The sequence below is a fragment of the Pituophis catenifer genome, unplaced genomic scaffold, assembly GCF_029215685.1.
Source record: "Pituophis catenifer annectens isolate HBS135680 unplaced genomic scaffold, rPitCat1.0.hap2 SCAF_3, whole genome shotgun sequence".
Taxonomy (NCBI): domain Eukaryota; kingdom Metazoa; phylum Chordata; class Lepidosauria; order Squamata; family Colubridae; genus Pituophis; species Pituophis catenifer.
In genome coordinates this window covers 155,228,592-155,242,936 of record NW_027256883.1, presented here as the reverse complement: position 1 = coordinate 155,242,936, position 14,345 = coordinate 155,228,592, and the positions used below count along the sequence as shown (strand labels likewise).

Here is a 14,345-nt window from a genome sequence, read left to right as displayed (position 1 = left end):
TACACTGTTAAATTTATTTTAGTTTTAAGGAAACTGAGATGTGGATAAGTGAACAAAGCTTATCTCAATATAGTGGCATTTCATTATTCAATAATGTCTTATTGTATTGTATATCTTTATATTACACATATATCTAGAAATATCATCAGTCTGGAGAACTGAATGTATTAACCTTATCAAACTGAGTTTGTTTTAGAACAGTAGGTGGAGGGAACATCTGACATAAGGAACCCATAATGCTTAAGTTTTGCTAAGCTTTCTTTCTTTTCTTTTTTTCCTAAGAATTGCTTAGGAGAAACTTAGTAAAAAAACCACGTAATTATGAGATGCATTGGGGAATTCATGCAATACTATACTAATAAAAGCCTGAGTTCCAAGCATGTTAATATACCTGCAATATTCACGCTGAATATGTTGAAGATGGGCAAGTTGAAGGAATTTGCAATATTCAATGCAAAACTTTGTCTGGAATAGTCAGTCTAGTTTTACAGTATATTTTGTTCTAAAAAGAAAAGATATCCATGATAAAACGATGCTAAATAGTAAGTGAAAGAACTAATATATACAAAGGGAAAGAATTTGTCAACATATTCACTGTGAAATGTAAAAAACGCATGATTAACATTTTTGTCCATTCTTTCAAGCAAAACTGATTATTCCAGAAAATTTTAAAAGATTACATTCCACTGATGTCAAAGTATCTGCTCAAAAATGCAATTATTATCTGCTTTTAAAGAGTATCAAAGTAGACACTCATTCTTTGAGCAATTAAAAAGCCTAACTCTGAAAACAATCACAATCTGACTGAAATAAAAGCAGTAAATTGTTTTCCATTACGTAATGACATTCTCTGCCAACACTCTTTAACAGATCATAATGCAGACTTCCTTAAAAGCAATCCTTCTCTTTGGGAATAATTTCTTCTTGCCTTGATATAACCATTCAGTACATTGATAAATCACTAAAAGACAATTCTTCCCTTTTTCCTGTTAGTCATAAATATTGTGTTGTTGATAATTTTCCAGAAATTGGTGTAATCAGTTTTAACAGTCTAGCTTTTATCATTATTTTATTATTTATTATTTATTATTTTATTTGATTTCTATACCGCCCTACTCCCGAAGGACTCAGGGCGGTGCACAGCCAACAATAAAATACATACATACAAAATTTAAAAGTGGAATTAAAATCAAATTGAATAGTTTTGGCCCAGACAAATTAAAACCCCAATCAATTTAAAACTTATTTTAAAATTTGAATATATAAAATACTAAAAAATTATTAAAAATTAAAAATCTTTTATAAAAGAGGGAGAAAATTAGGCCAGGCCTGCCTGGTGAAATAAAAAGGTCTTTTAAGGCGCGGCGGAAGGTGCGCAGATCCGGGATCCTCCGTATCTCTGGGGGGAGCTCGTTCCAGATAGTAGGTGCCCCCACAGAGAAGGCTCTCCCCCTGGGGGCCGCCAGTCGGCATTGTTTGGCCGACGGCACCCGGAGAAGCCCCGCTCTATGGGAGCGTACCGGCCGGTGAGAGGCTATTGGTGGTAGTAGGCAGTCCTGCAAGTACCCAGGTCCTGAGCCATGGAGCGCTTTAAAAGTGGTAACCAAAACCTTGAAGCGCACCTTGAAGCGCCACCGGGAGCCAGTGCAGCTCGCGCAGGAGGGGTGTTACATGGGAACGCCATGTCGCTCCCATTACCACCCGCGCGGCCGCACTCTGCGTCAGTTGGAGCCTCCGGGTGCTCCTCAAGGGGAGCCCCATGTAGAGAGCGTTACAATAGTCCAGGCGGGAGGTGACAAGGGCATGAGTGACTGTGCGTAAGGAGTCCCGATCCAGAAAGGGACGCAACTGGCGGATGAGGCGAACCTCATGAAAAATCCTCCCAGTCACGGCCGTCAAGTGCTCTTCTAAAGACAGCCGTGAATCCAGGAGGACGCCCAAGTTGCGCGCCCTCTCCGTGGGGGCCAATGATTCGCCCCCAATAGTCAGTGATGGCACCAACTGACTATATCGGGATGTCGGAAACCACAGCCACTCGGTCTTGGATGGGTTGAGCCTGAGCCTATTCCTCCCCATCCAGGTCCGCACGGCCTCCAGGCACCGGGACATCACTTCAAGAGCATCGTTGGGGTGATCTGGGGTGGAGATGTACAGCTGGGTGTCGTCAGCGTATTGATGGTACTTCACCCCGAAACCACGGATGATCTCACCTAGCGGCTTCACATAAATGTTGAACAGGAGGGGCGAGAGGACCGACTCTTGCGGCACCCCATATATGAGGGGCCTCGGGGTCGACCTCTGCCCCCGTCAACACAGACTGCGATCGGTCAGAGAGAAAGGAGGAGAACCACTGCAACACAGTGCCTCCCACCCCTAACTCTTCCAACCGGTGCAGCATGATACCATGGTCGATGGTATCAAAAGCTGCTGAGAGCTCTAACAGGACCAGGACAGAGGAGCATTAAATTATAGGATGTTCTTTAATTTTAAAAGCATGAACATCAAGCTAAGCTTTCAGTAAAATATAATAATTTTTAGTTTAACATTATTCAACATTATGCTAAAGTGTAAATTTTGATACAGAGCAGCTGATTCTTCTCCCATATTTAAATCCTTTTGATGTTTGTGAACCTACAGAAAGTCATAAGTCACAATTTTAAAACTTAAGCTTCTTTCCAATGGTAATAACAATATTTTAACACACTTTGTAGGAGAAAAATATACTTAGCTAGCACACTACAGGTAGTCCTCAACTTACAACTATTTGTTTAGTGACCAAAGTTACAATGGCACTGAAAAAAATGACTCATGACTGTTTTTCACACTTATGGCGGTTGCAGGATCTCCATGGATACATAATCAAAATTTAGGCTCTTGGCCACTAGCTCATATTCATGACGGTTGCAGTGTCCTTTTGTGACCTTTTGACAAGCAAAATCAATTGGAAAGCCAGATTCACTTAAATCTGTTACTAATTTAACAACTGTAGTGATTTACTTAGCAACTGAGGCAAGAAGAGTCATAAAATGGGACAAAACAACTGTCTTGCTTAAAAACAGAAATTTTGGACTCAATTGTGGTTGTAAGTCAAGGACTATTTGTATAAATAATATGAATTCTGTCATGTTTATGTTGTTACATTAATGGATATTGTTCTATATGTGATATTCTGCTAAAGACTGTCAATTGAGTTTTGTTTTATTTATTTTTTTGTGTAAAATTACATTGATAGAAGATTGTATTTAAGATATTTATCTGCCATTAGATTGGGCATTATTGGAGGACCATTTTCCATCACTTCAGACTATACAAAACTGTCTTGAACAGCTAAAGGGTGCAAAACAAATCTAAGTTTTTTAGCTTCAGTGGAAATCTGCTCACTTAGAGATGGAAATAGTCTTCTCCCTTCCCTCAAAAACTGAAATGTTTGTATATAGCTTGAATCTAGACAAAGGGTTGATGGTGAAATGAAAAAAGTGCATAAAATAAGAATAGTAATGCAATAAAAAATATGAAAAAATTATTATAACTGTACAAGTGATGAATCAGTTATAAATAAGATACAACAAAGTTAATAATTTGGATATATTTTTTTGTCATAACTGAAGAAAGGATATTTGTTTTAAAAACATAGGTTATATTAACATGCACCAACTTCTTAGGCTTACCCAATGAATGAACTGCAGGATAGCTGAGGTTTCTGGTTCAGTTCTGCCTATGCTGACTTTTTACTTCAGTGCCTGATAATTTCAGCAATGAGAAATCCCTGCTCTTGACAAACCACTTAATAAAAGAGAAATTCCACTTTTTAGACAAATCCAGTAGCAAAATTTGGATTATAATTTCGTTTTTACCCCATCATATCAAAATGTAGATGAGTATTAAAAAAAAGAAAAGAAAATCTCTCTCAGGAATAAGTCCAAAAATATATTCACAAAGGTTGTTCTGATCTAGTGTTATTCTCATTAGTTTGTGTTTGAAATATCATTAAAACATGTCTATCTCCATACCATGAAAAAATGAAATGGCATGGCTGCTATTAGGTATTCTGATTAGCAAAGTGAAAATCCTTCTTTTGGATACTATTACTACCATTTAAAAGAAAATTTGAAAATGTGAAGAATCCATATTCAGCAAAAAGTTAATGAATTACCACTGAAGCTTTCACTAGAATGAACTGCAGATGCCAGTATACTATAGCTATAGAAAACATGAGCTACTACTGGTTGGCCTGGGACCCCGAGGGGAATGCTCACCACTGTGGGTGCTCCCCATGTCACAACATACAATATTGGCAGGTTCTGCACAGCAGTGCTCAAGATTCGTTAGATGATGACCAATGATACAAACTAAACAATGAATACCTTGAGTTCTCTGGAGTTTGATATAGTCTTCCACGTACTAACCTTTTATTTTTCCTTACACTTATCTAATGCTCCTACCCCTTTCTTTAGATTCTTTTAGACTCTTGTTCTTTAAACTGTTATTTTTACATCTTCCAGCTTTTTGTAATTTTTTTAGGCTCTTGATGATCTTCTACGCTTCTTAATTGACAGAACCAGACACTCAACCCCACTCCACTTAATTCTGGTCTATGACCATTTTAAAGATTTGATTTCGAAAGTGTAAAAAAAAAAAATCTAATGAAAATGCAGAATGTTTCAAAGTTGGGTTAAAACAAATCTAGTGATTGCTGAAAACAAGGTTAAAAACTTAATAAATCTACTAAATAATTTACATAAACTAACTTGTATGTATGTATGTATGTATGTATGTATGTATGTATGTACGTACGTATGTGTAATGTTTAACCAGAAATTAAAAATGACTGGATACAGTGATGGTAACCAAGTAGCTTTTTCAAGAATATTGCAGGGTTTTTTCCTCTAAAAAATAGAAACATTTAAATAATTAAATATAACCCAAATATCACCAACTAATGCTATTTTTGTATTCCTAACATTACATATGCTGTTTCTCTTTAATGTTGGCATTAAGCTATAACTCAATGAAAATACAAGCAGCCATTATTCTCCATGTAAGTACTATAGATGTGCAAGTATTTATTTCCCATCCAACCTCAATGGAATTAAGAGGGGGCATACATATTCCAGGAGCACCAAGTACTATTACTGCTTAGACAGCTAATGCTTCTTTCCTCAGAAACCCCACTTACCTCAATAGAAATATGGCTGAATATTGCACAGTGCCCAATAGCAGGCTAAACTGGGAGAGCTTTGATGTGTAATATGTAACTGATGAACCAAAACTGCTCTCCACAATTTTATCACATAAGCAAAACCTGGGGGAAAAATCATATGTTATACACATTTTATAGTGGTTGTCATACTTCTTATTTGTATGGTGCTTCATATGGGTTTCCTTGTGGTATTCATTGAGCATTCTCATCCTGACATTAGACAAAATGTGTGAATGCTATACCTATATATTTTTAAACAAGATGGGTGCAAAAAGTTATCTATTGAATAGGTTTTCTTAAACTATGGGTTGGGATTCCCTAGAGCAGTGGTTCTCAACCATCCTAATGCCGTGACCCTTTAATACAGTTCCTCATGTTGTGGTGACCCCCAACCATAAAATTATTCCTAAAACCATTGAAAATATGTGTTTTCCTATGGTCTTAGGTGACCTCTGTGAAAGGGTTGTTCGACCCCCCAAAGGGGTCGCGGCCCACAGGTTGAGAACCACTGCCCTAGAGGAATCACAAACAGCTTCGAGGAGCTCAAACAGCAACACTCTCAAACTCATTCTGGGCTTTGTCTGCACCAGGCAGCTGAAATATTGAAAAGTATGGGAACTACTATGATATACACATTAACATTTCATTATTGAAACAAAGTACATGTAAGTACATGTATTTCTTGCCCTAAACTTAATGAAATCTTTATTTTTATTCATATGGGGTCACCTGCATTTATTTATGAGTCACAGTACTGCAGTGTCTGAAAACCCTTGCTACAGACACGAAACATTAAATGTATTCTAATAAGAAAATAGGAAGATATTTTGCAGGGATGTTTTCTTCAAACTCATTTTGCTATGAAATCTACTTTAAAGAAAGTTCTTAGATGGTAGGAGTAATATCACTCTGTACAAACTACTATTTAATTTACTATGTTTTTCATACACACAAGAACATATACACACCATTTATAATGCACTTCTTTAACTGTGTAGCTTAGCTTGTTATCCCAACCAGTCATAGAGAACTTAATTTGACACTCAAATTCCATACAAACATTGTGTCCTGCAGAAGTGCCTGAATATTTGACACACTTTTTGTTCATGGAGAACTAGAGCATTCTCTGATATAACAGAGCTACTGCTTTATTCATTTTGTTACCCTTCCAAATTCAAACAAGTTCAAATAAAAATAAAGACATATGGTTCTTAAAATTGTTCCATATGAATTGTAAGTATAAAAAAATGCTGTCCTAGTTATATTTCAGCTTGTCCACTGTAAAAAATTTACTCCTGAAAATGAAATAACATCACTACAAGAAATCTTGTTGCACAAGCTACTATAAAAACTAGTAATCATTCTTCAAAAATAATCACAGCATTTTTAAAAATAATTCCAAATAACTCAATTCTGCTAACCCAATATTTGTTCGTATCAAACAAAATGAAAATAATGTCATAAGAATAAAAAGGAGAAAGGTATAGACTGAAACATTCAGGACTCTTTGTTGTACAGTATTCACAACATTCCAATTCTAACCAATATTTCAATGTATTTTTGTAAATCAAGTCCCATTGTATTTAATGGGACTTAATTTTCATTAAAGGTGCATAAAAATTGCAATCTGCATTTCTGTATGCTAAAGAACGAAAGAATCCTTGACATTCTGAAATGGATTTGCGGTAGAATAAAGCACATCCAAAATTAGAAAAAAAGAAAGAACAAACCAACAAACAGGCTTCAATACCTTACAGTGTCTAAGTTCCATATCTTCATCCCCATAATCTGTAATTTCCCCCGTTTCTTCTAGGTGATTGAGAGAGAGCTTCGGGATTTTAATTTTCTTCTGCATCACACTGTTTTCAAGGTCTGTTTTATCTTCTGCAAATTTACATAAAAATATTTTTTCACATTTTTCAAACTGATTATTCAAATACTGTATGATTGAAGCCAGACCATTTAAAAAGTTCCCATGCTTGACTATCTTCCATATGCAGTGATAATCAACTGCTCCAGAACTTTTTTTTCCAAAAATAGATGCGCTGCAGCCCTTACACAGAAATTTGAAGAATATTATAAAAATATCCAAACTTAAGCACAATGTTTTGCAGATGATATTGGACCAGTTATACATTTTCCCTCAGTGCAACCTATTTCAGATTTAAGATCCAAAAATGGAGAAGAATATTCCTCATTCTAAAAATACTATATAGATTTTGATGGCTCCCCGTTTTTCTTATTTCTTGCTCTTTCAAACAACAGTAGAGTAGGTTGCTCAAAGTCAAGATGTTTGGAGAGTCTGGGATTTTATTTTTTTCAGCAAATGTGGGGAAAACCCTAACTTTTAACCTTTATAAGCAACGAAAAGAGAAATGCCTCCATCCTTACATATTCTCTGCTGCTTAATGCAGCAGCAGTACTGTACTAGCAAGACTGCAGAAAATGTAGGGAGAAAGAATGTATAGTTTTTTCCTGCCAGAAATTATGTCACCAAGAGAAAACTAGAATCCAGCTTAGATTCAGACTATAGGTATTTTCCAGGCTTTTTAGAAGCCCAATTTAAAATTAAAGCCCTTTCATTATGTATAAATATTTCAGTGATTAGAATTTCTTCAGGGTCTTACAATACGTTGCTTTTTGTGCAATGTACCTATTTATATTTTTGTTAGTTCTGAGGATCACACTGAATTTTAACAAATTGTCCCAAGTAACCAATTAATTAAAAGGACTTTCAGAAGTCCACAAGAATTAAATAGCAATCACTGTTAACTCTGTACACAGAGCTACTAAAATTAAATACAGTTACTCTTCCTGCCAAAAAGACGAGTCAAAATTAAATCCCAATATTTAGGTTTAGGAATGCTTTTATAAAAGTAAAATTACTAAAGCCAATCACAGATGAACTGAGAGGTACAATAGGAGCAATAAGGCAGTATATTGTTCCAGGCACTAAAAGTAAATAACTTTCTGACTAAAGAAAAAATTATTGGGATGATAATATAAATATTACTTGCTTTTCTATTTCAGCACAAGTTTTTCCCCCTTCATGTAATATATTGGCTAAGGAGAAAGCCAGGGAAAATGTATCTGCTTTTTGAGACAAAATGTATCCTTTTGACTTACTTAAGTACATTTTGTTCTTTCAGTTCAAAACATCTCAATTTATCTACATTCTAGAGGGCAAGAAATTATACTCATTATGGTATCAGCTGATCTTTAGGAATTTTTTAATTGTGGCCAATTCTAAAGTATTGCTGAGTGACTGCTACTCCAAGGGTACACCCTATAAACCAAGTGCAATTTATAATGATAAATTGAGAATTAATTGCTTTAGAATACTTCAAAAAATATTAAATACCACTAGAACAAATGCATTGATACATCTAGTTCCATGAGCGCCACACCCAAATTTACCACTAATAATGCACAGAAGCCTCAAGAGAGACTATGAAATAGCCGAAATATGACTGGAAATTTTCATTCTCCAAAATAAGGAGGAATGGAGTGATTGAATTCTTGAACATTACTGTGCTATACCACAACTTCCAGTTCAATTTATATTATATCATTGCAACTGGTTTCAAAATTTGGCCCAAATTAGATACAGAAATTATCTCAGAATTGCCATTCTTTGCCACATGGAATTTTCAACGATCACAAAATAAAGGAAAATATTTAACATGGCATTTCTTCTTGTAACGAAAAATGAACTACTTCCCAAAAAGCAGTCAGAAGTTGAAAAAAAAGTTGTGCAGGAAATGTAAGGGTGCCGAATTAGATGACAAATCATGGTCATTTTCATCCTACTTTGGGAAGATGTTAAATGGAGGTGGCTCAAAGAACCTGAGGTATGAATCTGTCTTTGGACTGGTTTATTGACAATTATCAAATACATCAAATGTATTCTGATTTTCTTAAATGTATTCTGCATTAAGCAGAAACATCCACACTGTATTTATTACAATCACTTATAATAAAACTCAGTAGTGCATTTTGGATGGTTCTGGTTTATTTTTGTTCCAATGTTTTTTTACTCTGGCCTGAAAATGTAATATTACACGAGAAGTATATTTCTATCTTTGACCAAAAAGGAGGGGAAATGATTTAATTATTTCACATAGCTTTTCTAATAGAGCCTGTGATCTTCTTTAAATTGATTTACCTGTTATTTTGTACAGTTTGTATGAAATGGGGCTTATGTTCCATTAACACTAATAAAGTTGAGCATGATTGGTAAATGTTAGTACACATTCTATGTTCTATAGAATGCTCCTCTACAAAGTAGATCCATTAATATTTTTTTTTTTGAAACAGGTATTTATTTCAGAAGTGGTTTATGAAGAAATATATGTATATCACTTCAATTGGAAATGTCTCAGTTGACATTTGCTACTGATATAATGGCAATCAGATGTAATTAAAGTGACTATTCCAACTACACTTGTAAGAATATTAATTACATATCTTGTTGATTTTACTTTGACCTTGATTATTATTGAACATCCTAGCCTGAGCTGTTAGGAGTTTTATAGTAGTTCAGCAGCATCTAGAGATTCTTCTCCTTACTTTGAAAGGAAGAATTCACCCTGGAATTTTTAAAGTATATAATGTTTCTATATGTAATTATGGGGTTCTTTTCTGTGCTGTTTGTTTCTGTTCTGAGTGTCACTATTTCATTTTATTGAATGATTCAATGAATTGATTCATTGTCCATAATCAAGTAGATTAAACCAGGGTGGATTTGATTTAAATCGAGTTGATTTAAATCACAATTTAAATCATGATTTAAATCACTAGTAAAAAGGCTTGATTTAAATCAATTCGATTTAAATCATAATTTTTAAAGAGTAATTGTCATCTCTGCTACTCCTTTGACCCACCGATAGTCCCAGTGTTGCAGAATATACAGCCTCATGCTACATAACTAAACTCCATTTCATGCTGAATAAACTAAATTATTTATGTATCTTAAATAGAAAACTATCTTACGATAGATTTTTATTTCAAGTTTTTTATTAAAATAAATTTGATAAAAATTAAAAAAAAATCTGATTTAAATAAAAAAAATCTGATTTTTTAAAAAAAATCATTGATTTTTATCCACCCTGGATTAAACCCAATTTGATAAAAGGAAGCAAATTTTATACACGTTTAGATTCCTTATCAGATATACATATATGGAGGTAGCATAACAAAAAAGATGAGAGCTATGCGTATTTTTAAAATGCATTTCTGACTATCTTTTCTCCTCCCACAGCTTTGTTAATGCCTCCAAATCTACTTCAGAGGGTTTCTCAACCTATTAAAGCATATTTGCAGAACATACAAAACAGTACTGGTAGGAGGAGAAAAATTATACCAGCAACAGCTTCTGTTTCCCTGGGAAACATATTCATATGGTGGCAACCTACTTGATTCTGTGAAAACATAAAGTCAGAAAACTGGGCTTGAGAAATACAACAAAAGACTGAATACTTAATACTTTAGTAACTTAATACTTTAAATTAGAATTTCTAAAGCTATGCAAATTAGAGTTTTATTCATATATTCTGACAGCTTTACAATGATGAAAAAAATACACTTTTAAATAAAGTGTGTTTCAATTATACTTATTATTTAAACAATAAACAAATTGTACCAAAGCATATATGGGTACATGTTTTTTTTTGGGGGGGTGGATGCAGTAATGCAAAAAATTACAACCTACTGAGCTCTAAAGAATTTGAAACCCACTATTTACTTAATTGTTGAAAAAGGCTCAGTTTTTAAAGTTTCCTACTTATTTGTTAGACTTACATCTTGCCTATTTTCCAAAAGAGTTTACATAGGAACACCCTTATTTAATCCTCACAACAACAATCTCTTCAGTAGAGTGGTCTCAGAAAGATGATCTAAACCTATCAGTTTCCAAAACTGAGAGCAGACATAAAGTTAATTTCTCCAGTTTTAATCCAACACTGTAACCATTACAATAACTTTCATTCTTCAAATGAAGAATGTTAGTATTTTAACATTTTAGTAGCATAATAAGAATTATGATCTATCAATAGCAATTACAATTTTTGTGACTACTAAAGTTACTCAAATTTGTAAAAATCTGCTCATAAATATATTATATTAAATAATCACTGCAATGTGAGAGTCATTTAGAGAGAAGCTTGTCTTTCTGAGAAAAATATTTGGAACATAGCAGCAGCTGCATCTTTTAAAATTTGAAGCAGCTGCTTCAAAATCCCTTTTTAAAGTTTTAGTACAAACACAGAAAAGTGGGAAACGGCCTTGAACTAGCAATATGGGTCTTAAGAAATATGGTGTTTTGATGCTCTAAGCCAGGGATGTCAAACTTACGTCATCACAGCGGTGTCACGTGATGTATTGGGACTTTTTCCCCCCTTCACTAAACTGGGCGTAGGCGTGGCCAGCATGTAACACATCCGGCTTGAGGGCTGGGATTTGACAGCCCTGCTCTAAGCAATAGGTTTGGAGAGGTGGTTTATTAAGTTAATTTAGGATGGTTTTTACGGCCCTAATCAACACCTATATAAAGTAATATACAAATTGCTGGGTGTGTAATCGCAGTAATTATCATGGATCCCTGCATTTTAGCTCCAATGACTATGGCTAACTTTGAATTCACTTAGTATAATTTTCAAGAGTTGATACTGCATATATTCTTGATTAATATCAATCAATTCCATTAATCCAAGAACTAGAACACCTGGTTAAGTGCAAAAATATAAAATGTATTAAAAATAAGTTGAACTATTTGATTTTTATCATATTTCTAGTTATATTTTAAAGTAATGAAACTAGCATTTAGAAAGTATATTCAAAGTATTTAAGTCATACTAAAGCTTTGAACAACTCACAAGTTAGAAGGTTTTAGTACAATAAAACATATTGCACGTGTGTAGTTTATAACTGGTTGCTTGAAGCTATTTAACACATTTCTTAGCAACAAAGTTGACAGCAAGCTGACGCTAACTAATGCTACAACAAATGTAACAACATTTCACCAACTTTTCCCTGGTTCCCACATTTTTAGAAGTATGCTAAATAAAACATTAAATATCATCCTCATTTATCTATCACAGAATTAATGATCATATATATTTCCCCCAACTCATCTTCAAATAATTATTCCTTGTTATTGGTTGACTAGGTGTCCTTATAAACAAGGTCTTAGTTGCACATAATTTAAGCCTTACTGTTTTAATGGATTTCAGATTCAAGACAAACGTTTAGCTATTTGCAAAAGCAAATAAAGCAACCCCTTTTTGTCCAACATCAGAAATTTGTAAGAATTCACCTGACATAAGAGCCCTCTGGAAAGTATTACACGGAGTAATTGCCACATACATTCTCCACTCAATACCCTTCTAACTTCACGAGCAAGAGATCAAGAGTAGCACCGGCAATAAACAGTGAATGAACAGGTTTATCCTGGACAATCTCTGATATAACCTATATGTGCATAAAATGAGCCAAGTCTTGATCAAGGGTACTTGGTTTATCAAACAATTTTACCCAATTACAGGTAATCCTCGACTTGCAACCACAATTAAGCCCCAAATTTATGTTATTAAGCAAGACATTTGTTAAGTGACTTTTGCTCCATTTTACGACCTTTCTTGCCATAGTTGTTAGGCAAATCACTGCAGTTAAGTTAGTTACAGAATTAAGCGAATGTGGCTTCCCCGTTGGTTTTGTCAACAGGTCACAAAAAGTGATCACATGATTCTGGGACACTGCAACCGGGATAAATATGAACCAGTTGCCAAGCATCAAAATTTTGATCACATGATCATGGGGATGCTGCAACAGTCATATGTGTGGAAAATGGTCATAAATCACTTTTTTCAGTGCCGTTGTAACTTCAAACTGTCACTAAACAAATGATTGTAAGTCGAGGACTGCCTGTATTTCTGGGAACCATTAGGTTCAAGACAAGTTAGGATCTGGTATATCTTGACAGATCTACCCAGTTTGCAGAAATGGGGTGACATCATAATTCCACCAATAAAAGTTGTTTTGAAATATGCTTAGAGACAGAGTTTATAACTTATGGGGATGGAGTAATACATTATAATATGAACTAGGGTTTAATATAGATACAGACTCGGACGGTATATCTTATTCTAATTTCAGTGGTATATTTATTATATTTCTACCTGTCAGAACTATAAGTTTGAATTCCACATCCTCTGTAGAAGCAGGGGAACAAACATATGGATCTACTTAATTCGGTATCCTTGGAACCGACTGGAGGCATCTCTTCAAGTTTCCAAGTAGGAATTTTTCCAGTCCTAAAGTTCTTAATGATTGAATCTCAGGCATTCTACATGCAAAACATAGTCACCACTGGGCAATATATATGTAATATATGTATCTGAGAAGGAGGGGTTGTGATTATATGTATAAATGCATATTCTATTTCTGAGAAGCTTACTTTGTATATGGTGAAACTTGCCTAACAACCATGTCTATTTGTGGGGATGGACCTTCCTTATGACTGGACAAGAATAGGACTATATTATTTATAATATATTCTAGAATTTTATGAGAGGAAATATATTTTATTTCATTAAGTAAATTTTATTTTGCAATGATAGCCAATACATATATTTATTGTAACTTTGTTAAAGTTATCAAAACTGACACTGCAATAATGATATTTATTACAAAACAATGAAAAATATTTCCCACTGAATCTTACTAGCATCTTTTTCCAGTGTCTTATTAATTGTAAAGAATCCTTTTCTGCATTTAGATTTCCAGTATTTTTACAGAGTGTGCAGTATTCACATTTAAAAAATGGTTACTATGTGTTAAGTACAGAGCTCATCATAAATATTTTTAAGAAAATAGAGAAGTAATTTTACTTTTCTTTCAATAGTTAAAATTAAATCACTGCATGTAATCTAAAAGTCCATTTGGGACAAGCAAACAAATGGGAAGGGGGATTCTTTTATATTTGAATTTAGAGTTCATTTCCAAAATGAAATGAATTTAGAATTCATTTTCAAAATGATGAACGGCGATGATGAACAATAATTTAGATTATTTTCCAAAAGAACTACATTCATAGATAATATAGCATAAGGTTATGATAGCAATGTAAAACCAGAATGTTAAAATGGAG

The 14,345-nt window shown here is 34.1% G+C and overlaps 1 protein-coding gene across 5 annotated transcripts in view; it reads right to left on the bottom strand.

Annotated features, from left to right (window-relative positions):
• The window catches only part of BEND5 (BEN domain containing 5), an 840,737-nt gene that overhangs the window by 373,559 nt on the left and 452,833 nt on the right, over positions 1-14,345 (bottom strand). For 2 of the 5 annotated variants that reach the window (XM_070939555.1, XM_070939556.1), the window contains one exon: positions 6,951-7,084. The exons of 1 other annotated variant lie outside the window; for it this stretch is intronic. In XM_070939555.1, the coding sequence (XP_070795656.1) occupies positions 6,951-7,084 (134 nt within the window). Of the gene's footprint in view, positions 1-391; positions 491-5,176; positions 5,271-6,950; positions 7,085-14,345 lie in introns of those variants that run through there. 2 more of the 5 variants (XM_070939560.1, XM_070939558.1) reach the window with 2 other exon arrangements.